We start from the raw sequence: 26,558 nt of genomic DNA on the forward strand, positions 1-26,558 counted from the left end.
AAAATATACTGATTTGAGTGTGCAAATGTATTTACTCTCTGTGCTTGATTGGCTAATTGTTTCTAAAGCAGCTAAGAGATGGCTAATTAATTTATTAATTAATTTATTTATTTATTTATTTATGTATTTATTTATGTATTTATTTATGTATTTATTTATGTATTTATTTATGTATTTATTTATGTATTTATTTATTTATTGGTCAGGACTGGTTAAATATAAATCCAAGAATCAAAAGATTTATTTATTTTTACTCTCATAAAATGTATTTGTTCATGCGGTATTGGTAGTGGAATCCAAAACTACAATAGCAACATTCTGTTTCAACACTTGTCTCAGCAGTGACCAAATGCTTGACTCATCTGTGTGTTTTGCGTAATACTTGCCATTCAGCTGCTTTTTGTGTTTCAGTATTATTAAATACTATTTAATACATTAGCAAAAGTCTTTAGGAAAATGTTTGTATTATTTTCTTATTAATCAAATCCTTTTTAATTTTAAACCTTCATTTACATCTTGGATAGTTCAAACAAAGGAGATGACTGTTATTTCATTATTAAAATAAATAATTTTACATATTTTATATGAAGTACATATACACAGACCCATCTGCCCATTAAATGGATACTTCACAAGAACCAATCATGTCTCAGTTTGCTGACCAAACCCAGAAAACAGGTGAGCCGTGATTAGTCGTTACCTACTTCCTCAGCACAGGTGATGTCATCTTCAGTCGACAGCAAAAATAATGTAGTTATAAAATTTATTCAGTCGCTTTCCTTTCTTTTCTTTGGTCCTTCCTCGGGTCTCCTGACGGCCTCACGACTCTGGCTGGAAGTGTTCGGTTTAGGTGAACGGTATGGGATTTTTTAAATAGATTTTTGGTGAACTAATGAATACACACACACTCACACGCACACACGCACATACACATTATCACAAAAAAAAAAGAAGAAAAAAAAAGAGCAATGATGATGACATGTCAAATCGGTAAAGTTACCGAATGAACAATACTGAGCTCAAAAAAAATAAAAAAAAATTAAATGGGAAAAGTTTCTAAAGATATTAATTGTAAAAAAAACTAATGTAGTTATAAAATTCATTCTGGACGAAATACTAACTTTTTACTGTTGAAAATTGCTCGATGTGCGCTGCACTCATTTTTGGGTGGTCTGACTCTAAATCGATTCTAACTTATACGAAGAAACTACTTTAATGTTGTTTTTCTCTCCCCAGGCCTATCCTACACTTACGAAGTGTAATTTACTTTTCAGGTCGATGCACGGAGGAATCTGAATTGTTTACAAAACATGTATGTTGTTGATGGCACCTGATTTGGCCAAGCGCATTCTGACCTCAATGATTCTTTTACATTGCTGCAGAAATACGGTCGTCCTGATGCATCTGTCACTCTGTACTGTCAGTCGTTTTGTTTTTTTCTGTCTTTTTAAAAGTGGGTCATGTCTTTGTTTTGTGTAGCATGAACACTTGACCTGAAGTGAACTATACTGCATCAGAGCCTTTCTCCTCAACGGTAAAACGGATTGCTTTCACACTTCGCCAAGACGGACAATCAGGGCAATCATTTTATTCGATCAGATCAATTTGATTATCAATTTGAGTTGATTTTAACTGAATCAAACCAGAGTGATCACATCACACATGATTGCATTGTCTAACAGTTGGGACCCTTGTCAAAATCATGTTAAAATAACTACATTTACCATGATCATATCAAGCTAACTGTTGTTTATTTGAATGGGTAACATTTTCCAGTGACACTTGAGCTGACAGGCTTTCATACAACTCCGCATGCAGTAAAAACAAGAAGGGTTTCTCCATGCTCTGTTTACCCTCAACATGAGTCATCCGGTACACATGATTCAACTGTGTGTACAAAAGCAGGTTCCCACATTTACTGTGTGCTCAATTCCATGTAGCATGTAAACATTTGCTAGTGTTGAACTACAAAAGCATTTGTCTAATATTACATTATTTTGGTTATAACCTTCTCTGTCAGCAATCGCTTATCGCGGAGACCAATCAGAAGGGAAAAAATATCATTTGTGTGTGAAGCTCAGCAGACAGAGAGATTACAATTAGTGTTGACGGAGCACTGATGTGTGTTTCATATTTTTACCACAAACAACCCTGATGATGCCATGTATTTCCCGTATTTCAAGAAAGGAATGCTGTTGTTCTTGGTGCGCATGTGCATGCACTGCCTATCAAATACAAACTTAGGGCTATCGGCTTTCTCATTTTCTTGTTGGACTTACATGCAGCCTTACCTGGATGTCTTAGGACGTAGCCTGCTGCTAGTGCCGGGATAGGAAGAGTCCCAGTGATTGTTGTTTTTTGGTTGAAAGCACCTAAAAAGCAATCAAGGACATATCAGTAATTATTACTAAAAGACCCGGTTCCATCATGAGTTGTTCCATGCGAGAGGAGCTCAGTTGTCCTATCTGCCTTCAGCTTTTCTTGGACCCCGTGGTTCTCCCCTGCGGCCACAACTACTGTCAGGCTTGCATCTTGCAGACCATCAACAACGACAACAAGATCCTGCAATGCCCGGAGTGTCGCCTGGAGTTTCCGGGTGCCCAATCCCTGCAGAAGAACTTCAAACTCGGTAACATCATCAGCGGCTACCAAGCGTCTTTGTCAAAGCCCGACGCTCAACTGGAGAACCAGCAGAAGATTGACAAAGCATGCGAGCATCCTGCGGACGAGGAATCACAGACGGGGAAGGAGTGCGACATCCACCACTCTCCCCTCGTGTACTTTTGCTCCACCGACATGACCTTGCTGTGTTCCAAGTGTTTCATGGAGGGGCTACACCAGAACCATGACCTTCTCACCTTCAACGTTGCTGAGGGGGAGATGAAGCATGCCCTCGAGGTCCGCAGCAAGGTAGGTTTCTTCGACTCATATTTGTCAGGCATAATTTGCTCAAAAATCAAAGACTGCTTTTATCAGTCAAAGTAAGAATCAATTTTTTAAATTTATTTATTATTATTATTATTATTATTTTTAATTATTATTATTATTATTTTTTTATTCATCTATTTATTTATTTATTACCTATTGGGCCATTTAATAATTAATTTTCATTTGTTTCATTAAGCTGAATGTGAAAGGCAAATCATAAAAATAAAAATAAAATTGTAAAGCCATCTAAAAACAAACATGTATACCAACATTTGTTGAAATATATAAAGAACGAAATAACAGGTAGACTGGTGGCATAATAGTTACCATGTGGGTTGTCTCTGGGTGCTCATTCCAAAAACATGCATGATAGACTCACTAAATTGCCTGTAAGTGGCTGTTTGTCTTATCGACACTGTATTTGCGCTGCGTTTGACTGGTGGTCAGTCAAATAAATACATATTCCCTCAAGTTAACATACATTTCAGATAGAGCAGAAAATGCAAATTGAGTGAAGAAAATCACTTACATAATAATAATGTAGAATGTAATAACAATAGAATTACTTTGTAATTACAACACTATGCTGTAGCACTACATCAAGTAGAAAAGTATTACATTTGCATACTCGTGAATTACTTCATCACATTATCTGACATTAGAGGGGATTTTTACATGTGGAAAAATGCAGCTCCGCAAACCAATTTTAGTGCTCCCTGGAAACATTCTGGGACAGTCCCGCTATCAGTACGATGGAAAGATTGTCGGAGGGACGAATGATGCAAATTACACTCGTTATTGAAGCCAATTGTTGTCTCCCCCTCTGAATTTGTAACAAGAATAGGACACCCAAGTCAGTCTGCCCTGTCTGTGTATAACGTGACTGACACATGGATTACATGTGCGTGTGCGTGCAGGTGGTTTCCAACAGACTGAAAATGACGGACTTCCTGGTTGAGAAGGTAAAGGAGCAGCAGGGTCTTTCTGAAGCTGTTGGAGACAAACTGGTTCACAAGGCCATCACAACAGTGGAAGTCATGGCGAGACTGGTGGATGGGTAAGCAGACAAAAAGCGCACTGAGGTTTTGGTCTTATCAAGTCATACTGTAACACACCCGGATTCAGAGATAAGCCGTGCAAGCATATTTTTGTGTTGGCTTGCTGGGATGGACAGTTTTTCTTTTCAATACATTTTCAAACCATAATCCTATAATCAGGTAGATGAAGGCAACAGGTTCGTTGTACTTTATGCCATCTAGTGGAAGAGCAGCTAGATGTTCTGCCTGTCAAGACACATCGCTGCATTCACTAAAAAACACATTATTTTTTATTCGGATTTGTTGTTTGGCCATAATATAAGTTTGAGCATGTCACATGTTAAACAGAAAGCACATGGGTATTTTCACTTTGTGTCTTCAAACTTGAAGAGCATGAATATCTTTACCAGATAAAAATGCACGAAGCGCCTCTCGCTGTTCAACATTCATCAAGGAAACTGTGAGTAATTCTGCGAAAACAGAATTAATTGCAGCGTCCATTCGTCTGTTAGGTTTGTTTGTTCCCCTCACCCCGCCAAATACCGCGAGAATTTAGCTTGCTGGCAAGGTTAACACTTGATGTGGTAACAATCCTGTCAATTTAGTACACAAGCACAACATTTATCATTGTGTTCCCTGGCTGGCACTCAACTTCTCTTTATTTGGGTGGTGTGTTCAGGTACCGTGACAGACTGCAGAAGCTCCTGGAGGAGGAGCAAAGCCAGCGTCGAAACAGCTGGCAGGTGGGCGTGGGCGCACTGGAGGAGCAACAGCAGCTACTAGTGGATGCCCAGCAAAGTGCAACTGAGGCCCTCAACATGACGGAGTCGTGCAGCTTCATAAACCAGTATATTATTATTATTATTATTATTATTTTTTTAATCATTATTATTATAATTATTATTATTATTATTATTTAAATGATATATGTATAGCGACATTTGCTTGACTTTGGTGCAGATAATGTGGGTTCGGTTATTTTTATTGAATGCATTTGCTCAAAGAGAACAGAAGCAAGTGTACCACGTACATCACTGTAACTTCAATTTACAGTTCTAGGGCCATTATAGATTTAAGTTGGTTATTAGGTACCTTTAATGCCCAGGGAGTTCAAGACTTTTGTGAAATATTTGTATGACGAACCTGTTTTTTTATTTTATTTTTGCACGTTAGCTGCATACTTTTCATAAAAATGTTTGCTGGTTGGAAAGCCTTGACAGAGGCTCCTGTAGAGCGCATATGATGAAACAAGGGAGATCTAATTAAAACAATTTCTACCCATTCTTTCTAGGTTTTTAATGATAGAAGAGAAGCTAAGGAGAGCTTCCACCGTCACAATTTCCTGCAACATCCCCACAAAGGCTCCATTTAACACCAAGCAACTGCAGGAAGGCCTCAGGACCGAGGCCTTCCGAGCCGAAATGAGTCGCCTGTCCGAGTTCCTTTGCATCCTCTTCAATCCTCTGGAGCTCACCTTCAACGCGAGCACAGCCCACCCCAGCTTGCAACTGAGCAACGACCTGCGCACGGCCAAGTACACCGACACCAAGCAGGCATACGGCGAGAACAAAGAGCGCTTCACCAGTGCCCCGCAGGTCATGTGCAACCAGGGCTTTTCCAGTGGTGAGCATGTTTGGGTGGTGGAGGTGGGCCCAGAAAGTATGTGGTCGCTGGGGTTGTGTTACAAGAGCATCCCCCGACGCGGCGACCACAGCCGCCTGGGTCACAACTCGGTGTCCTGGCGGCTCCAGTGGAAAAGCGGCAAACTGACAGTGTGCAAGTCTTCGTCAAACGTAATCCTGCGCGAAATGGTCAAGCAGCCGCTGAAAATTGAGGTGGCACTGGACTATGAGGAAGGCACATTGGTGTTCCATAGCATTAAAGGCCAAAGGGAGCATCTCTACACATTCAAGGTTGCGTTTAAAGAGACTGTTTACCCAGCTTTCAGCATTCACTCCAACACGCCAGACTCGTGGATCACACTCCAGTGTGGCTTGTGAGCATATCGGCTTGTGTTTTGTAAGTGTCAATTTATTAAAATTGCGCTTAGATAAACAATCTTTGGCGTTTGCATTTTATATTCGCAAGTTTGACTCAATACTAATATTCCAAAATACTGTATGCATACTCCAAATAGTGCAGCTACTGTTATGTGTCATAGTAGTGAAGGCAATGCAATCTTGATTAATTTACTGCTGTAGTACAAGAACACCACTTAAATGGAGCAGGCAAATCTGATAATAGTTTGTTTACAAATACATTAATCATTCAGTATCGTTAACTCATTCACTGTCATGAATTCCTCACAAAAAAAAAAAGATTATTAAAAGTTAGGGGCGTCTGGCGATTACATTTTTAATCGTAATTAATCGCATGACTTCACTAGTTAACTCACGATTAATCACACATTTTATATCTGTTCTAAATGTACATTAAAAAAAATTGTACGTTTTCATACTCTTGTTAACAAAAGTGGTTTAACAAAAAATGTTATACTAATAGAAATGGTTCAAATGAATCTTTGACGTCTATAGCCGTCAATGGCAGTGAATGAGTTAATGTTTAGTTGTATTGATTAATGCCGTCGGCGAACAGCCTATCACTGTATTTTTTTTTCATTTAAAAATAAAATGTATATTATATATTGTTGATTGCTATCTCTCTGGAAATCAATGATTTGATTCTTTTATTTTCCCTTTTACTCTGGTGTCAATATGAATTGTGATTTTATATGTAAATAAATAATAATGATGATATTTGTGTATTCAGTATTATTACTTATAGATAGAATAATTGCAGTGTACACACTCTACTACAAAAATTACGCAACACGAATGAGTCTGAGATTTAGTTATGGCAACCCTAAGTGTGAAAGACCGTGTTTATATATGTTTCTTTTAACTACATAAAATATTAGACAGACTTATATTTCGGCACACAGTTATACGCACTAATTGTTTAAAACTGAAAATGTCAACACCCCTTCTACCTTTCTCATCTTACTTTTGAGTGTATGAACTTGTAAAAGGGGTATGATACTGAATCTGGCAACCCGATCCCATCGGTTGTCATTGGGTGGTACACACACGATTATCATACAAAGTTAGAAGGCAATAAAGCTTTTATTGTACGGAATCTAGAATACGTACGAACGCCATTTATTCCCTCCAGGCGGCATGGGCTCAGGAGAAAGTACGACGAGAAAAGTGTCTTTTGGTGTGGACGACGAGGACAGAGTCAGGATTCTTCGTGGAGTCAAGGTAATGCTAATTATAGCTAGCGTTTGTTGACAAGCTATGCTAACTTTATACATGTTGCCGCAGTACTCTCCGCTATCATGCTAATACATTGAATCTGGACTGTTTTTGAGCGCGTTCATGTTCGTTGGTAAAACGAAAGTTTAACTAAGCAAGAAGGATGAGTGGAGGATGCAGAAGGTTGCAAGGACAGGTTGATAGACTAGCCTACGGGATCGGGCGGCCAGACTTCCCTTGAAATAGGCACCATTTTGTAGTATTGTTTTTTGTTATTGAGATTAGATCATTAATGATTGACGCGATGCTAATTTTGTAGTTATTTATGCTCTTCTGGTAAATTCGGCGTAGGTTTTTGCCCAGGATTTCCTTTGTATTATGTCTAAAAAAGCCAAAAGCTCTTGCTTTTGGCTTCTGACAGCGGTGCCTTCAGGTGCCATGAAGTGTCGGAATTTTGTACACTGTACTGCAGGTGTCAGCCATGGAAAGAGTGTGTTTTAAAGTTTGATTAACGAGTTTAAATGCGCATTATTGAACAGATCTTCCAAAAAGTATAATTTTCATAAACACAAGCCCAAAATATGGTAATCATTTGTAGTTTTGTATTACAAAGTACAATAAATAAATAAACAAATACATATAAATGATTAAAAAGATGTTGTGTTTTTTGTCTTTAACTTGCTTTCCACCCTTTGGTCCAGCTTTCAGAAGATGTTCTCCAAAGGATGAAGGGCGTGGCCAACATTTCTCCACAGCATTCACAGAGAGACAAAGGTATTCTTGCACCTCATTGTAGGGTTGGACGATATGTAAACACAATATTTTTAATTAATAGCTAACATTTTAACTTTTTAAACCTAAGAAAAATAGCCATCTAACTGCATGGCTCTCCTGGCAAATTCGGTTATAAGATAACGCCACACCGTCTTTTCTCATGTTGAGTTGCCCAGGTGAGGCAAGGCCTTCATATCTGAAATTTCCAACATGCTAACCTCTGCTTTTGCAGTCAGTCCGATATGGCCATTTAGAAAGGTGGAAAGTCTTGTTGAAATGCTGTTCTATTATTTGCATTATTTTGTTAGTGTGCATGCAGAGTGGAACCCGTAACAAATGATATTAAATTGAATACATTGAAAGTTTGTCAGCCATCAGCCTTCTATTTACTTTCAACTCTCTCATTACTTCAGGTGCCTCTTTCAGTGCCAGCTCCAACACCCGACCCCAGCCAAACCAACAGAAGCAGGCCCAGTCAAGCACCCAGTCCAGCACTGACAAAACAAGTGCAAAAGTCAAGGAAGAACAACAGAGGTTAGTATCAATTGTTGATATCTATTATTCCATACTGTTGTTATAGGAGATCATGATTTCAGGTTAATGCCAATTTAATTGCTGGCATTTCTGTGTTTCACATCTCCATTATAGTTTTTTTTGTTTTATATATATTTTATTTTATATTTATAGCAATGAAAGAGTCAACAACTCATCCCCCAAAAAATAAATAAAGTAAAATGTGGGCAGCATGATGACATAGTGGTTAGCAAGTCTGTCTCATAGATTTGATTTGAATTTATTGGAGCCAAACACAGTTATCTCGATACAAGTTCGTGGAAACCCCCCCCCGAAAACCTGAAGTTTTCCTGGAAATTCAACAATATTGTCAATGCCTACTAAATAATTGATATCTCAGCTCCTGAAGCAGATTCACAGACATAATTCCAAAAACATTTCAGAGCTTACACCTGTGGCATTCATACAAACCTCAGTTTATTATTATTATAAACCTTCAATAATAATAAAAGAAAAAAAATCAACAAACAACTGTCGAATCTGGTGGTATATCTTTTCTTCTACTTTCTCTTGGCAGTTGGTAAATACTTTGGGTGCCTTACCACCACCTTGTTTGCTACATGTGACATCCGCATGCTTCTTTAGCATGCGATTTATACTCTATATCAATTTATAATTTGAAAAATACGGTATATTGGTGATATTGGCCTGACTTCCTGATTCCACGGCAGATAGAGGTATGATCCAGTGCTAATGTTTAAATTGTTGTATTCAAATTTCATTTGGATAGATTGGTTCACCAATTCTGGTCCTCGAGGTCCGGAGTCCTGCAGGTTTTAGATGTTTCCGCCTACCAACACACCTGATGCTAAAGATCAGGATTGTTATATAGAATGCTGACAAGCTGATTATATGAATTAGTGAACCCTGGGATAGAACATCCCCTATGAACATTAGTTGAACTATAAAGAAGAAATTCCATTGTGGATACTTTTTCCTGATGAGGCTGCAAGATCTTTGGACCTTATTTAGGAATTCCTTCCAATAGCTAAGTATCTCTTGCAATAATGTATATTTAGCTCTCATTTTTGTGGCAGTTAAAACACAACTATTTCTGTCGGTTCATTTTCTGTTCTAAAGGGAACAGGAATTTAACAGGAAACCAACTTGCCTATCACTGGCAAGACCCGAATTGCATCACACATCTGGTGTGCATCGTTAATGGTCCATATGTGTGAAAGTGAGTGTGAATATTCGTCGTCTTCTGTTAATCAAAATTTGTGGCATCTCCGTGGAAAAAACAAGCTGCTATTTTAATTGTATCCTAATGCACTAGTGAGGTTCCGTTAGGAGTCACGATTAAAAAATATATATATATATATTTATTTACTTGCTCATATGAGTTTGGTGCTGATTTTTTCCCTTTCATTTTTATTTTGCAATCTCAGACATGATTGTGACTTAAATATATGCAATCTGAGTGACGGTCTATGCTGCCCTCTAGAGGTAGCCAATTTGAAGACGTTGTAATTGAAGCATGAAGGCAATGGAAATCAGATTTTGTAGGAGGACAGTGGGCAATAAAAGCATGATTATGCATGTGTCCTTTCCAGGACTGATCGCCAACAGACCATACTGAGGGAGGAGTTGGCCCAGAAAAGAGAGGCGGAGAAAGGGAAGGAGGAGACGATTAAGGCAATGAATCGGGAGAGACAACATACTCGCCAGGAGGCTGAGAAGGCCAAACAATTGGTACAATGTCACACACACACACACACACACACACACACATACACGCACACACACACACGCACATTGTTATTTTTCATCAAAATGTAACTGTACTGAATACAAAATAAATGGATGCATTATTGTGGGTCTGCGTAAAAGCACGATGGCTTACTATACTACTGTATACACAAAAACTGCAGCAGTCAGTTTCAATTACAGGAAAATGAGAGGAAATCACTGAATTATATTTACAACGCATAACCACAATTTCTTTTTAAACTCAACTACCATACCATTTATCTTTTTTTGTAATTACTCCATTTAGCACTTCTGTTTTTGAAAACAGCTTGCCCATAAAGAGTTATATGGAAGATGATAGAGGCCAGTAAAAAAAGAAAATTGGATTCTCACTTTATTCTCAGAATTTTCACTTTAATCTCAGATTAAAGACAGAATTTTAATCTAAAAGTGAGAATACTCCCAATTTGTTTTCTTCTTCACTGGCTCTAATCCTTTTATGTAAAATGATGTCAATCCCTGTAGTCACCAGGGGTAGTTTTGACAACCTGTTATCATCAAGGCACATCTCAGTAAATTAGAATATAATGAAAGACAACGTTTTATTTCAATAGTTGAATTAAAAAAAGTGAAACACCTCGTTTACTGAATATCCATTCACGATGATTTTATGATAAGCAGTTCAGGAAATGGATGGGTGGATGAGTTTTTATTTATTATTATTTTTTATGTAATTCTGATGATTATTGCTGACAATTAACAAAAAATCATTATCTCAAAAAAGTACAATATTGTATTACTTGACAAACAACAACAATTTAGGTCGGGATCGACCTTCTAAAAAGTATTTTCTTGTGTTTGATAACTATATAATATATATAATATTCACATTATGCACCGAGACAATGGAATACATTTATTTCACCACGTTCTTAGTCTGATGCGTGCAAAGTGAGTCACAGCACTTTTAGAGCATTTTTAATAGTTTTGGTTATTTTCAATGACTGCCAACTCATTTAGACACCAAGGGAGTGACTTATGTATACAACTAACTCAATCAAGTACACAAATGCTGAATTTGGCTAGCTTTGGAGAAGTTAAGTTTAAGTACTTTTATTATTTTTTTTATTGATTTAAATATTTCAATACTAGTCAGGTTCATGATTTTTTTATAAATAGAAAGTATTTTTTTTTCTTCTCTTTGCTAAAAGCACATCAATATTATTACTACTGTAAATGCCCCCAATGCAGACATTCACTCTTTTAATTTGAAATAAAACCATTATGGAATGTGTGTGCTACAGCTCTTTGAGGCACTATCTTGTTGAGAATAGATCATGAATTTAGATTTGTGCAGATTAAGTTAAAAAAGACTTGAAACAACCAGCGTCCAGCAACAAATTTAACATTTAGTTTATATTATTTAACTTTATTGCTAATTGATGATATTTTGTGTACATTGGTTTTAATATTCTGTAATATCGAATATTATATTGCTGATGCATTCCTGGTACAGATTTCTTTTAAACTCATTTAGGAGGTTTTTGAAGTGGCCCAAAGTGATGCTGTGGGGGACACGTATGTCGTTCCATTTAAGTCATCTGCCTCTCTTGACAACATTTCCACCTCCTCACTCCTTCCACCTGCAACCTGCATGCATCACTGTTTCCTTCCATTCTGCATTGTTCTCTTCCACCTTACCCTTTACTGTATATCTCCTGGTCTTTCACCCTTTCCATCCCAACCGATCACCTCATGCCTCCTGCCCTGGAGACTGCATTATCAGCACAGCGCAAGTGGTAAATTGCACCCCGAGAGTTTCCTGGAATTGGAGATAGTAGCGGTGGATTGGTTGGAAGGAAAGAGGAGGGCTTGTTTTACACGCCAGCCGTGGCCTATTTCGTGTGACTCTTCTCCTCTTGCACCTGCTTCCCTCGGTCCCTTTGATAAGGCATGCTGTAGCGGCTGCCTTATCTTCACTCCAGCACTCTCCCGCTGTTAATAGAAAGTCACTAGAGGGACACGGTGAGCACAACAACTGGTCCAACAAGACTGGACGTGCTGATGCCAAAGGCGCCTTGTAATTATACTCTCTTGTGCTATGAATACTTATATGCGCATGCAAGTCAAGTGTGTGGGAGCTTTGCGCTCATTCATTCGGAACTCAAATTAGATTATTTTCCTATTATCGTGTCAGAGAATGTAATGGCTCAACATTCACACGCTGCGAATGCTCAAGCAGGTAAAGATTGCATTGCTTTTTTCATTTTTAATTGCTTTTTTTAAATGCACCGTTTTGACATAATGGTCAATTATGAGCACATCCTGACAAGCATTATTAATGTTTAATTGATGACAGGGATATATGTGTTACAAAAATTATTTTTGGTCCATCATAATGAGTTTGTGATAACATGACCTTCACAGAGGAGATTGTTTTAAATAACAATTTGTTGTTTTATATACCGGTATATTTTTATCAGAATAACCAACGTTACGTCAGCTATGGAAAGTTGAGCTACATTCATGCACATCTCTGCAGCTCACTGAAGAAGAAAAAATATAAAACCTGTTTGCGTAAGTAATTCTTGTATCTTTTTGTCCTGATTCACGAAGAAGAAATGAGAAGTCACAAATGCAATTTCTTTGAGCAAGCAACATTGCATTAACTCATTTACTCCCCAAAACGTATAAATAAGTTTTATTTAAAATGTTTTAAATGTTCCAAAGACGTATTTATATGTTTAAAAAAAACAAAAAAATGCTAGAGCAGTGGTAGGGAACCCTGGTCCTCGAGAGCCGCTGTCCTGTTTTCCATGTCTCCCTCCATCAACACACCTGATTGATGAACAAGATTGTTATCAGGCTTCTACAGAGCTTGCTGATTAGCTGATCAGTTGAGTCTGCTGTGTTTGAGGAGAGAGACATAGAAAGCAGGCAGGACAGTGGCTCCCCATCCGTGTCTTAGAGCATACAGAAGGCTTTGATGCAGCCTGTCAACTGCAGAGAACGGTTGAAGCAATGGTAGTTATTACAAAAACAGCCAGCAGGTGGCAGCAGAGTATAAGATATCAACCAGGGCCATGTTGCAAAAAAGCTATTTTCCCCAGTGTTTTAAATAGATTTGTGAATAATGACGAAACTTAGCTATATTTTAATGCTAATTGCCGCATTAACGGAAACTGATAGAAATATACTTTTTTCCTGATGAAGGAAGAGACTAATCTTTCTTTTGTCAGGTTCCATGTTTTTATAGTAATAAACCACAATATTCAAAAACAGCCGGAAGGGGGTTGCTTCAGTGAAAATGGCTGGGAGTGAATGAATTAATATGTCAACAAAATTCAATCCTTTATTTTTTTTTTATTTTTATTTTTTTTAGATAAGTAGACAAACTCACTACTTCCCTGTGGGTGATATTAAATGCAATACAACCTTCCTTGACAGATTACGCATTTTGTCTGTGACAGCGTGGACATCTCTCCTCAGCTAAAGCAGCTCAGCGGTCTAGCGATTGGTACTATCGCCTATTAACAAAATGGCTCATACTTTTGTGTGTGTAGTTTGTAAATTTTCCTTGTAGTTATGTGGGCTCTGTTTGGGTACTTCCTCTCCCAGTACAAAACATGCATGTTCAGTTCTCTATTGTCTGCAGGGCTGAATGGTTATTAGTCTCAATGTGTCAGCCCTTTGACTATCTGACACACTGTCAGCGAGGATAGCCTCCCACCCCCTACCACATTGGACACACACACACGCACACACACACACCCACACACACACACACTCTTGACCCTAAGCAGGATGAGCCAAGCGGATTTATGCGTAGTTTTGTGGATGGATGTCTTCTGTTCTTTGTTCCTGTCCGACATGCGGAATATTAAATTAAATCACATTAAATACGAAGTGTGAAATTTTGTCCAAGGACAAATGTTTGCTTATCCCCGTGATAATCCAATCTACATAATCTCTCTAACATCTATGACCCTTGTTATCCTTTTTGCTTTAGAAACTGGCTGCAGAGTGGCAATGACGTGGAATGTTTTGATTATAATGTAGGAATCAAGATATACAATCATCACTGAAATAACTTATAACTGATGTGACTGGAATTTGCTGTAATGCATATTGATGAGCCACAAATTGTTCTTGTGTGTGACAATTGGGAGTTTTTCAGTCATTCACAAACCGGTACCAACAGTCTTGCCTGAAAAACAACAGGCTCAGTTATGATTTGGGGCTACTTTGCTAAATCTGGAACAGGGTGTCTTGAATCTGTGCAGGGTACAAAAATATCTTAAGACTATCGGTCAGAGCATTTAGGATTGAAATGTACTGCCCAGTGTCAGAAAGCTTGGCCGCAATTGCAGGTCATGGATCTTCAAACAGGATAAAGACACACAAACACTCTTTTAGGGGTTACCCTAAAAAATAAAAATAAAAAAATAAAATTACTAAGAACAAAACACCAAGCTATTATACTATTTTGAAGAGTCCTGAGCAGTGGTGTAGTGGTACCTGGAGAAGTGGGTATACTTTCAATTATTATTATTTTTTTAAGTAGTCCAGAAAAACTTCCTCTTTTAGAAACGGTGACATGTAAGAATAAAAAATCCGTAATAATAAAATGATCATGACTTGTGTAGAACAGTTTGGTAACACAAGCAGCCTGAAATAATGTAAAACGTATTTATCACGAGGCAAACATATAAAGCAAATTACAATATTTAGTGAACAATGAACAAAAATAGTGAAAAACAGTCTGGTTAGACTTCAGTATTGTGTCTGGTAGAATCGGTGGAAAGAAAAAAAAGGAAAAAAGGGATACCACAAACGTAGACCAAAATAAGGACAAATACATTTTGTTTATTTACAGAAAAACTCATTAACAAAAATCACTGGTACACAAGGCCCGGATAAAAGCGACTAACAAAAAAAATAATTAGCAGAAAGCAAGGAGAAAAAAAAATTACAAGGAGAAAACCAGGACAAATTACAAACTCGTGCGCAATAAAACAAAATGTAGTAAGTACTTACACGCGGAATGTCGAACAGCAAAATTCAAAAGACGGATGACAGACTTTAAGCATAAACAGCGAGCAAGGACAAGAATAATCCGACAGTTGTTGAGCTGGAGCTCAAGTCTTAAGTAGTCCCCTGATTGCCAATGTGCTGCAGGTGCGTTGCAACAGGACCCCCCCCCCCCCCCCATTCAGGCACTGAAACACAACAGAACAGAACTGAGGGCAGAACCATAAAAGTATTGTTTTGTGCTGAATCTTAAACTATTTGTCCCCGTTCTTGTGTTTTAATCTAGTGCCAGCCTATAGCAACTCTAAAACTTAACTAGAGCATGTAGTTAGTGTGTAACCGGCAGCGTCCACCCCGGGAATCGAACCCACGTCGTGATCAAGTATCCCGAGGGCAAATCAGTTCACCTGAGCTAAATTTCTGGGTCACCATTGTGGCTTGGGGGAGCATTTGAAGAATTGTTTTCCTCGACATGACCCGTCCTACTCTGCCCCTGATTTGCTCATCAGTCCTCATGCCAACAGTTAGCCAATCTAATCAGTGTAGGCAGGGGGCACCAACCAATTAGTGGCAGTGGCAGAGGAGGGTAAGCCATGGCTGAACGGTGTGCATCAGGGGGGATTTAGAAGTGGGTATGCTCAATGCTGACTGATAAAGAAGTGGGTATACTGCATATTCCCGCGTATACCCTGGACTACACCACTGGTCCTGATACTGATATAAATTACTATTGGACATGTGTGAAAGAGTCTGAAGAAGACACCCTTCAAACCTGAAATTTTTGGAGCGCTTTACTAATGATTAGTGGGCCAAAATAACTGTTAAGACATGCTACAAGTCGAATTGAAAGTTACAGAAACTGATTGCAGCGATTCACTCAAAAGGTTTTTTAAAAAATAAAGTTAATGGTACCATCATTTTTGTCCAGGCCATTTTTATTAGTATGGTTTTAAGGTAAGTCACAATTCATAAAACAATGCCCGATTCTTATTTATTACTTTTGTTAGTTGAAATAATAATTATTATTATATTAAATTATTATTATTTTATTTATGTATTATTTTCAAAATTTACATTAACAGGGTGTTTCGTGTGTGTGTGTGGGTGTAAAAATCCAAATGGTAAATGTTTTGTCATGCATATGCAATGAATTATCATTTAATTGGTTATACGCAACTGAGGATAAGCGGTGCAGGTAATGGATTGATAAAACATTCTACTTTATTTCGTATTGCAGCCTTCCATCACTCACCATCTATCTTATAGCTCCATGCCATCTTCAGATTGTTTTGTTTTTTCCAATCACTAATTAATTTGGTTTCGTGTTGAAATGTGTGTCGAGATGGTAACTTTAACATGACGCATCATGTGTCAAAGGGGAAAAAAGAGGCATCTATTTTACTGAAGCAGCTGCACCTGGTGATGAATTGGGACGCGACATCTCTTAGAGCGGAGGCTTCTATTTAAAGGAATATGGTAGCTCCACTTGCACACTTGTCCATCAATCTGTTAGTGAAGATGCACTTGTAAATTGATCCAGATGTTTTCTTTGATTGGACTCACCTACCTACCTTGTTTACACTTAATGACGTGTCGTCAGTTGGAGATCCGGCAGCAGCGTGGCATCTATTTGAGTCGGGGAGCATATTCAGACTTTGGTAATGGGTGTGAAAGAAACAGCTGTGTGTAAACGCTCAGAGAAAAGCGAGCGGATGCAGATGGGGACAAGCTTCATTACCATGCTACATATTAGCTGGTGAATTGCTCCATGTTTTATCATTTACTCCTCTGACTGCTTATTTAGTCAGACATATTGCATCGCTGTGATATTAAGCAATTGAAATGAGTAAAAACAAGTTAAACTGCACGTTGTTTTGAATTTCAATGGATTTTCCATCCTTTAGGCAAGGGTTATCATTGAGTAAATATGCTGGTGCATGCTTAGAATATTACATTTGATTTTGTTCCTTAGGTATAAGCTTTATTCTATTTTGGCACGCCGCTTACAATCAGGGAGGACATTAAGTAGCAGCAAAGAGCAGATGGAATGAGGAAAAAACAGGTAAATAAGAGAGGAAAATCTGAAGAGATAGAGGAACACTGGGGAAAAAATGAGTGTCTGGGAGATAACTGAGGCTATAGTGGAGGGGAAAACTGTGAACAAAGTAGCAGACGAGAGGAAGAAGCTGAGGGGTTGATAAGCCAACACCTGTATCGGTAATTGTAATCTGCCGGAACTGATATGGTTCTGCATGTTAAGAGATATTACGCTGGCAGTGAGGATACGTGTGTGTAGATTGTTAGCTGTATACCATGCACCGTATGCCATATACTAAGTGAAGATCTGACTAGGTTAGCCTGTGACTTTTATGAAGATATATTGTTGTATAGATTGCATAGAGAGAACAAATTCAGAATTTTTAACACTTCTATCTCATATCTTAATGTAATAATTATTGTAAGTCTTGAACAAGATGTCCCCTGATCCTTATAAAGTCTTACATTTGACTTAGCAAAATTAGTTGTCATTTAATGATGACACTAATGCTTATAGTAAATGCAGAAAAATGATCGTTACATTTTATTGAATGTTAATAAGGTAGATTTTGGTTGCGCTTACTTTAAAAATGAAGGCCTTAATTATCCCTAAAAATGACACTAATGCCTAGAACAGAATGTATACTCCTCTAAAGGGATGGAATACATCCTATTGCTATACAATATTTGTATTGGAAACCAGCCATGGTCAATCTTTCATTTAAGTGGAGATGAGGTATATTTCAATGTTTCTTAATATATTGCCCATTCCTAGTGGACTGAAATGGCCTTAAAAACTGTTTTGAAAAAACAAAACAAAAAACATCTTAAATATGGCCTTTGTCAAACCAATAATATCCCGTTTTGTTTTTATAGTAATTAGGATCTGAGCTCCAGGCAGTGCAAAAGGCCCTAATTATTTTGCTTCCAACTTTATGGGTGTCTTACGGAAGAGGATTAGGGCCAGTGAAGAGAGAGAAAAAAAGTTTGGCAGGATTCTCACTTTATTCTCAGAATTTTGACTTTAAAGTCAGAATTCTATGACGAATGTGAGAATTCTGAGAATAAAGTGAGAATCCTGCCAAACTTTTTTTTCTCTCTCTTCACTGGCCCTAATCCTCAGCCGTAGTGTCTCAACATAGACCAAAACTAAAAAAAATTCTGTACAGGCACACATGCTGATGAAAATGTATCGACTGTTTGAGTGTCCCAAACACGACCCAAAAAACTAACCAAAAATTAACCCCCCCCCCCCCCCCCCATTCAGATGTCACAAATATTATGAATACCAGACATGATAAAAAGAGATGCTTTTAACAGATTATTTATTGACACAATTTGCACTCATATTTAAAATGTGTTATCTACAGGGGGAGCAGTCATTGTATAATGAGCCAAACTGTTAATGGCAAACAAGAGGAGCTGTTAAAAAAAAAAGAAGAATGGCCTAGATTGTTTTTATTCCTGCTCTGCCTGCCTGGTCGTAATTACCAGTCCAATTATTATTGAGTGCTAATTTATTGTCTAGCTGGAAGCTATGTGTTAAATAAACCCAGCGGAGTAAATAATGAGAAGGGGAGAAGTGGGAAAGGGGCGAACAGACAGCTTTTATCAGATGGTTACACCGTAGACACACTGCCCACTGGGAAGGAGTGAGACGATATTCCTATTTCATCTGACTAATGTCGCAATCAAAGTTCTGTATTTATTGCTTGTGTTTTGTGTGGATTACTCCAAACTCCAAATATTTTTGTCTGGAAAACTTAAGAGAATCTAGACATCACACCGTACGCATTGTGCTCTGTTAGAGTAAGCATATAGGTTAACATGCATTTTCCTATGTCAAAATTGTTTTAGTGGTATTCAAGCTTGATTGCAGTCAAGTTATCCCCATGCAGTTTGCCTAGATTCTTTTCACCTCCTTAAAACAAAATGGGTCACTTTTTTTGTGTGCGTGAATGCATTTCGGCTCGTGTGTGATGTGTTGAGTCTTGCCTGGCTGCCGCTTATCTATCATAGACTTGCAGACCCCTGCAGGGACAAGAGGGGAGTCGTATGATTCACTTTCATTTTCCTCTCTGGCTGCAAATTAAATCTGGACTAACACAGTAGGCATACAGATAGGAAGAGCAAGTGTGCTTACTTTTATTTAAAGGCGCTCGCTTGTAACTCAACCCTCCCAAGCATAAACTTCATCTTTAATATTGAACTGACACATTTACTCTTTTAGTCTCAATTTTTCACGTAAACTTGCTGCAGTTTGACTGTGGAAGCATAAACCACATCTGAATGTTTTTTTCTTGCCTCAGTTTGTTTATACTACACCTCTGATTTGATTTGGTGTTCAGCAGCCCTGATAATTATGACGAATCTTCTTCCTAGTGTGTGTATGTGTGTTTTTAGTTATTACTCTGATGCTACACTGTGCGGTTAGTCCTACCTTCAAAAATCAGGGCATTCATGTTGATGTTGCGATACAGTTTAGGTTTGATCAAATATTACTTTTCTTTCCAGAGATACAAATGCAGGTATTTTTTTCTTTTGTGCAAACATTTAAATACAACATACAAATACAAAACATAAGTTTTTTATGTATTTTTAGGTGAGGGTTATGGCTGCTACTAAATTATGTTAATTATTATTTTTGGATTCTGTTAGGCAGCTGGCAATTTGATGCTACAAAACGTGAGAGTTAGCAGTGTTTCTCTTTGTTTCTGTTAGAAAGCATGAAGGCTGCATCTCAATAATCACAACAATGTTTTACAATGCACAATACAAGGATCATTTCTGAGGCACTTTTTGTTGTTTTGGATGGTAATTGAAATTTCACTTGAACAGTATTTCAACATATTTTTCAGTTTTCACAATTTCATACCACATTTAATGTTTAAACTCGAAGTCAGATGGAGAAAAAAGTTTTTCAAGTTGAAACATTGAGTTTTGTTCATACTGGTTTATTACTGTTACTGTAGAACTGACTAATCCACCGTATAGCACTTTGTGTTTAATCCACCTTTGGATGTATGTGTATGTGTGTGTGTGTGTGTGTGTGTGTGTGTGTGTGTGTTTGTGTGTCCTCATGCAGGCTCAAGATCTCCAGAAGAAAGAGTTACGACTGAAAGCACTGGATGCATTCTACAAGGAGCAAGTAGCACTACTGGAGAAAAGGGTAAATAAACATGCACACAATAATGAAGTCTCACTTTTACACACTCTGTAGCAGCAGGTACACAACTATTAACTGTTATATTTAGTATAATAAAATCCGTTTAACAAACACACACAACTGATGTTTTTGCAAATATGAAAGACCAGAGATTTGAGTAACAGTCGGCCACTGCAGGGAGCCATTTTATTTGTGTTCCATTCCCTTTCAACTGTCTGACATTTGCCGGCCTGAAAAAAGGTGTATTCTCATTGAAGTCTCAGGCTCACCGGGTGCCAACCAATAAGAACCTTTTGTGTGGCCTTTCGTTGGCAAGCGATTCCTCCACGTCCCACACGGAAATGTCCTCCTAAAACATGAACAGTAAAAGTCTCCACACCCCTGTTCAAATGCCACATTTTTGTGATGTAAAACCAAGATAAATCTCTTCATTTATTTTTGTTTAGCATTAATGTGACCTGTTACCTGAACAGCTCCATTTAAAATAAAACTGAACTCTCTTAAGGGGCACTATAAAACATTTACAATGACACCACTGCATAAATATACACACGTTCAAACAAATACTTTGTTTTCAGCTTTGGTATTTATGACAGCAGTAGGTATTTTTGGATCGGAGTCCATTAATGTTTTTCTGACCACTTTTCTTTAAAAACATGCTTCAAATCCGTCAGCTTACGAGGACATCTTCCATGCACAGCCCTCTTCAGATCATCCACCAGATGTTTGATCAGAGTCAAGTATAGGCTGCGGCTGAGAAATTCCAAAATCATTTTCATAAGGGTTCCATCTTTTCTCATAACCCAGACATATGAAGAAGATGTTACATTACTAAATAGACAGTACATGCCCAAAATTATATTAATTTTGAAGTGATGTCCATTTATTGGTAATGCCATTGTTATGCTATGTTTTCCCCACTTGAAGATGACTGTTTTCACTGTGTTACATGATATATTTAACGCCATGGAAATGCTTTTGGACCATTCTCTTCTCTGATACATTTAAACAATTAGACCTCTCTGATTCTGTGGAAGTTTATGCGAATGTCAGGAAAGGCCTACTAAAACAGCAGAGCTTCATTTGTGGTTAGTCATAGACACTTTAAATGATGGCAGGTCTGTGCTGTCTCACATTTAACATGACTTTTAATTAGACATTAACACAGCCACATCCCCATTTCTGAGAGGGTGTGCGCAGTTGTGCAACCACATTATCTCAGTTGTTTATTTTTGCTTCGCCTCTGTTTTATATCACAGAAACTTGCCATTTGAGAAGTGGCGTGTCGACTTTTATGTCCACTGTGTAGTCTTGAATTTGAACTATTATATTCTCCTCAGAAAACAAAGTCAGGTTTAAGGATTTGCTTTGGGTTCGTGGAACACGAGTATTATGATCTGTCCATCCATTAGTAGTTTTGTAAGGATTTAACTCCGCCTCTTTTCATACTATACCTTCAACCATGTGCAACCCTATTTTCTTATTTATAGACATTGCATTTGGACCTTTTTTTTTCCTCTGTATCACAGCTTCATCATCTTTAATGGCCAATAAAAAAATATGACATTAACATTAATGCAAAAGAGAGATAACTGTGTCACTTAGAAAAATTGAAATCTAGTTGTTCATACACAATTCAACGTAAGACGCACATCCTCATTGTCTGTACTATAGAAGTCTGTACAAACATTAAAATTCACAGTCACACCAATGGACAATTCAAAGTAATTAAGGTCGGACACATGCCAGGCGACTGAAGTGGACAATCACAAACAATTTCCAGTCAGTGACTGATGCAGCTTACCTTTATTATTTGGCCCATTACCTGAATAACCTATGTCTCCAAGTATTGTGTTAAGAATTCTTTAGTTACAGTAGTTTTGTTTTTATTTACATTTGAACTGCCAAATTCACCAATTCCATTTGGGTATGCTGGTTGTCTTCAGATTAAAAAACAAACAAAAAAGGACAGCAGTTTTAATGTTGAAATATTCTTGCTATACCACAATATTAGGATCATTCCTCTTCGTGGTGTAAAAAAAGAGTGAGAAAAGTGAGAAAATCTGAGAAAAGGCACACTGCTGAAGTCTCAAAAGATATGAGGAGGCTTTGTGTGACGTCTTCACAAGAGTTTGTGAATTTATGCGACTATAGAGGGACACTTTTCCTGAAAATAATCTGTGAATCGATTTGTACAGCATCCGGGAATTGTTGACTATTGATTCAGTTACAGGGAGTCCTCGAGTTACGTTGTATGCGACCTACGGCCCCCGTGCCTCGTCCGTAGCACCTTCTTTTTCTTTAATTTCCCGCAGTAATCACATTTTAAAGTTGTGTTGTTGTTGTCGGCTCACCATCAGGTGCACCACATTTCCATGTTTTAAATTTCCATTAGCTCCGCTTTGCCGTCCGTCAGCAATGAATGTCTGTGTGGAAACACCAAATATTGGTTCCTGCATATTCCGGGTGGCGCAAATATGTTTTTTAAAATGACTGTACAAAGTATTTTTTATGTCTTAAGACTTAAGTCGAAATCCGGGTTACATCGCCAGCGTAGAAACAGAATTTGTCCGTGACTCGAGAACTCCCTGTAATTCAAAAGTTGGCCTGCACTCTCTCAAGGAGAAGGACGTTTTTGGCACCCTATCTTGGTGTCAGATGTGCGACTATTTATAAAAGTTTAATTAGCAACAGGTTTGGTATACAGAGGCCCTAGAAGACTGGCAGGCTGGCATACGGGCACTACAAGCTGTGTTTGCTGTTGGGTCTCGTATGTTTGTTGATAGATCGCTCCACGGGTGCGGCTATGAAGGACAGAAAGATGTAGAGAGCGAGCGTGTCTGCATTTTCCATGCATTGTATAATCAGGTGCGCTGCATGTGTACTGTACAAATGTGTGAATTTCTGTGCCTGTATGTGGGGCTCAGTGTGCTTTGGTTTAGTATGTTTGACTTTGCAAAATGTTCTCATTACAGGAGTTCAGTTGCACTGAATCAAATATAATCTCATCCTAGCGTTGCTTGTATTGACATTGTTTTACTACTTGTAAATTTGGCATGGCATGGATATTTCTTAATACTGTATAAAAGATTCTATGAGATTTTAGCTTTTTTCCTTGTTTTACATTTCCCATAAAGTTCTTTCAGGAATTTACACTCATTTTTTTGCTGCCATTCTTCCTTCTCAGCTGGTATAGTTCCATTGGTTAAATATTTGGAGAGAATGCTGTGTGTGTGCAGGCTTAAGCTTGGAAGATCAGTAGAAGAGAGGCTGCAGTTGTTGTGGATTAGCACTGTTTAGTTGGTGTTTTCCCCATAGGAATACTTCACAATTCTCCATTATTTAACAAAAAAAACATGGGGAAAAACTTATTTTCTCTCTTAAACTTTTAAACTAATGGCTGATTTAATGTTTGGACTTGTACTTTGAAGAATATATTTCATTTACCCATAAAGCAATAGGAAAGAGTAACATGACAGGAACATTGTCGATTGTGCTGCAAAGCATACAAGTACTTCTCACAAACTCTGAATGCTAATGTCAGCGCGGACTCTAATTCAAATAAACATAAAAGGTGTTACAGCTGGTCCACCAATATTACAGACCAATAAAGTAGTGATCTAAGATCAACGCAAAAATGGCTGTTGATGCTGTTTTCCCCGTATTACCAACAAGTGTATCATTAAAATTATTTGTCGCTACATAGTTAAAGGAACCCAAGTGTTATATATTTTTAAATGTAGAGACTGTTCAACAATCCCATGCCCCAATTGCTACTAATAAAAACAGACTTTTTACAACAATTAAGTTTACCTGACCTTGTAAATGTGTTTTTCTGTGCTTTTCGGTGTGTAGAATTTGGAAATATATGAACAGCGCAAGGAGCAATTCCACCAAGCTGCCTCCAAGACTGAATCAAACGTGAGGTAAGACGCACGCGCACCCGCGCACACACATTTGTCTTTGTATCTTAGTGGGGACATCTCATTGACATAATGCATTTCCTAGCCCCTTACCCTAACCTTAACCATCACAACCGATTGCCTAATACTGACACTTACCCAAACCCCAACCAAGACCCAAATAAAACCTAATCTCTCAAACCTTGTCTTGACCCTCAAAAAGATAACTGAGCTTTGGGGCCCACCAAAATGTCCCCACAAGGACAAGTCGGACCCAACAACGGTAGGTAAACCGGGGGCGAAAAACGGGTGTGTTGGCTCCATAATGTAGCAAAGACAAAGGGACGCACGCGCGCACACACACAAATTTCCCTTTCCGTAGTAAACCCTCAAGGCTATGACACACATACGCACAACTCACATATACCACGCACAGCAGGCTAATAAGAAGTCATAGATAAAGATCTGTTCTTTTCCTCATTTTGTAACATCTTAAATGCTCACATTCTCCAGAGCAAACCTGACTAATATGATAAGTGTTTTAATTGGCAACTTTAATTAAGCGGACTCAAACAATACGCTCACTCCCTGTGGTCAGTGTGTCTCACAGTGAACCTTTAATGAGCCACAGCCTGGGAAACGCTCACTAATTCTAAATGCTCGCAGTCACAAGAGAGACCAGGCTTGTGCTTGCTGTAAAAGTTTGTCAGAGCACTAACATTGTTTTCTAATAACAAATCACTGTGACTACCGACAAAATTATAAACACAATTAAACGTGACTAATTGAAAGAAAATCCTTCATACTGAGATTAAACAATACATTTTAAGAGGTTGGTTGACTTTTGCTGGTTGATTTGCTTAATCCGTCCGTCCGTCTGTCTGTCCATCCATCCATCCATCCATCCATCTTGCTTGTCCCCACTATGGGGTACACCCTCTATTAGCTGACAGCCAATCACAGGGCACATACTGTATATTAAATACAAGGAATACAATCATTCACATCTAGGGACAATTTAGGGCCTGCAGTCTTTATGAAACCAAATAAAATGTAAATTGTGCTGTGCTTTTATTTTGAAAGTAGTGCGCTTTTTTTTTAATATATATTCATGTGTTAGTATTAAAAGTGAGCAACAGCAACATTTTGTCTTGACTCTTGAGTGTTTCCAAGTTAATTAGCAACTTTGTCGCTGTATTATATATTGTGATTTTTTTAAGACTACTTGAGTGACTATTTATAAAAAAATAAAAATAAAAATAAAAAAGTAAGTCGCGATATACAATGTCAGCGTAATTAAAGTTTTTCTTTTTTAACATTCTTAATTTGCGATTTAACATGACTTCAATATGATGGTGGTAACAGTCATAGCTATATAAACTTAAACTTTACAGTCAGGAAGATAAATCAAGTCAGCTGCATGCCATCACGTGCTGCCAGGAACAACTTCAAAATAAAAGCGTACAAGGGGTAATTAACCCTCGTGCACATATAGTCAAACAATCATTCACACTCACAAGACCCATAAATAATCTAGAGTCCGCAATTAACCTTGTTGAACCTCTCAACTGTAAGGGCAGATGTGCGAAACACTATTACACCGTGCTGCTTCAATCACGTTATGTCTTATGTTGATGCCTCTCCTAGCAATTATTTTAAGCATCTTATCTTGAGATTTGCACGAGACGCAGGAGAGGTTCACACATTTGTCATCGGATTGAACAACACGGCATTCTACAAATGATGTGTTTAAAGTCAAAGTAATTAAATTTCAATACAGTGAGAAATGCAGTTCGGAGCTGATAAGAGTATATTATTAATCAGCCACAAAACTATATTTATATAAAAAAAAAGAAAAAAAGCAGCAGCCTTTGTGTAGTCGTGATGTGTTATGTGTCTTTCACGATTTTTTAATTTGCAGCACTTTCATTTTTCGTTTTCATTTCTCTTTGTCTCCCATAAGCTCTTCAACTCTGAGGCCCCTGTGTTCTATCCGCCTCCATGTTGCCACCAGAGATTAAAAATAACAGGCACTGCTGTTAATTAAATATCTAATCTTAGTGTTTATATTTTGGCAGATCAGTCACAGAGAATATACTGTACATACACACAGCAAACACCACCACATTTATGACTTGACCGGCTGTCAGGGAATGTGCTTAATGTT

At 37.9% G+C, this 26,558-nt stretch overlaps 2 protein-coding genes across 2 annotated transcripts in view; both read left to right on the plus strand.

Moving 5' to 3' along the window:
• The first annotated feature begins 1,924 nt into the window (after window positions 1-1,924).
• LOC147178496 (E3 ubiquitin-protein ligase TRIM39) lies at window positions 1,925-6,721 on the plus strand. Its single transcript, XM_086070008.1, has 4 exons — window positions 1,925-2,910; window positions 3,846-3,985; window positions 4,645-4,812; window positions 5,257-6,721. The coding sequence occupies exons 1-4, from the start codon at window positions 2,428-2,430 to the stop codon at window positions 5,963-5,965; spliced, it is 1,500 nt and encodes a 499-aa protein (XP_085926134.1). The 5' UTR covers window positions 1,925-2,427; the 3' UTR covers window positions 5,966-6,721.
• Window positions 6,722-7,017: 296 nt separating this feature from the next.
• The window catches only part of LOC147178497 (MICOS complex subunit mic25a-like), a 35,816-nt gene continuing 16,275 nt past the window's right edge, over window positions 7,018-26,558 (plus strand). The window contains exons 1-6 of the mRNA XM_086066935.1: window positions 7,018-7,225; window positions 7,921-7,993; window positions 8,407-8,527; window positions 10,120-10,258; window positions 20,409-20,492; window positions 24,345-24,415. Of these exons, the coding sequence (XP_085923061.1) occupies window positions 7,142-7,225; window positions 7,921-7,993; window positions 8,407-8,527; window positions 10,120-10,258; window positions 20,409-20,492; window positions 24,345-24,415 (572 nt within the window). The 5' untranslated portion in view covers window positions 7,018-7,141. The remainder of the gene's footprint in view (window positions 7,226-7,920; window positions 7,994-8,406; window positions 8,528-10,119; window positions 10,259-20,408; window positions 20,493-24,344; window positions 24,416-26,558) is intronic.

The sequence above is a fragment of the Leptonotus elevatus genome, chromosome 2 (genome assembly GCF_054856555.1).
Source record: "Leptonotus elevatus isolate MCC_2025b chromosome 2, RoL_Lele_1.0, whole genome shotgun sequence".
Lineage (NCBI taxonomy): Eukaryota > Metazoa > Chordata > Actinopteri > Syngnathiformes > Syngnathidae > Leptonotus > Leptonotus elevatus.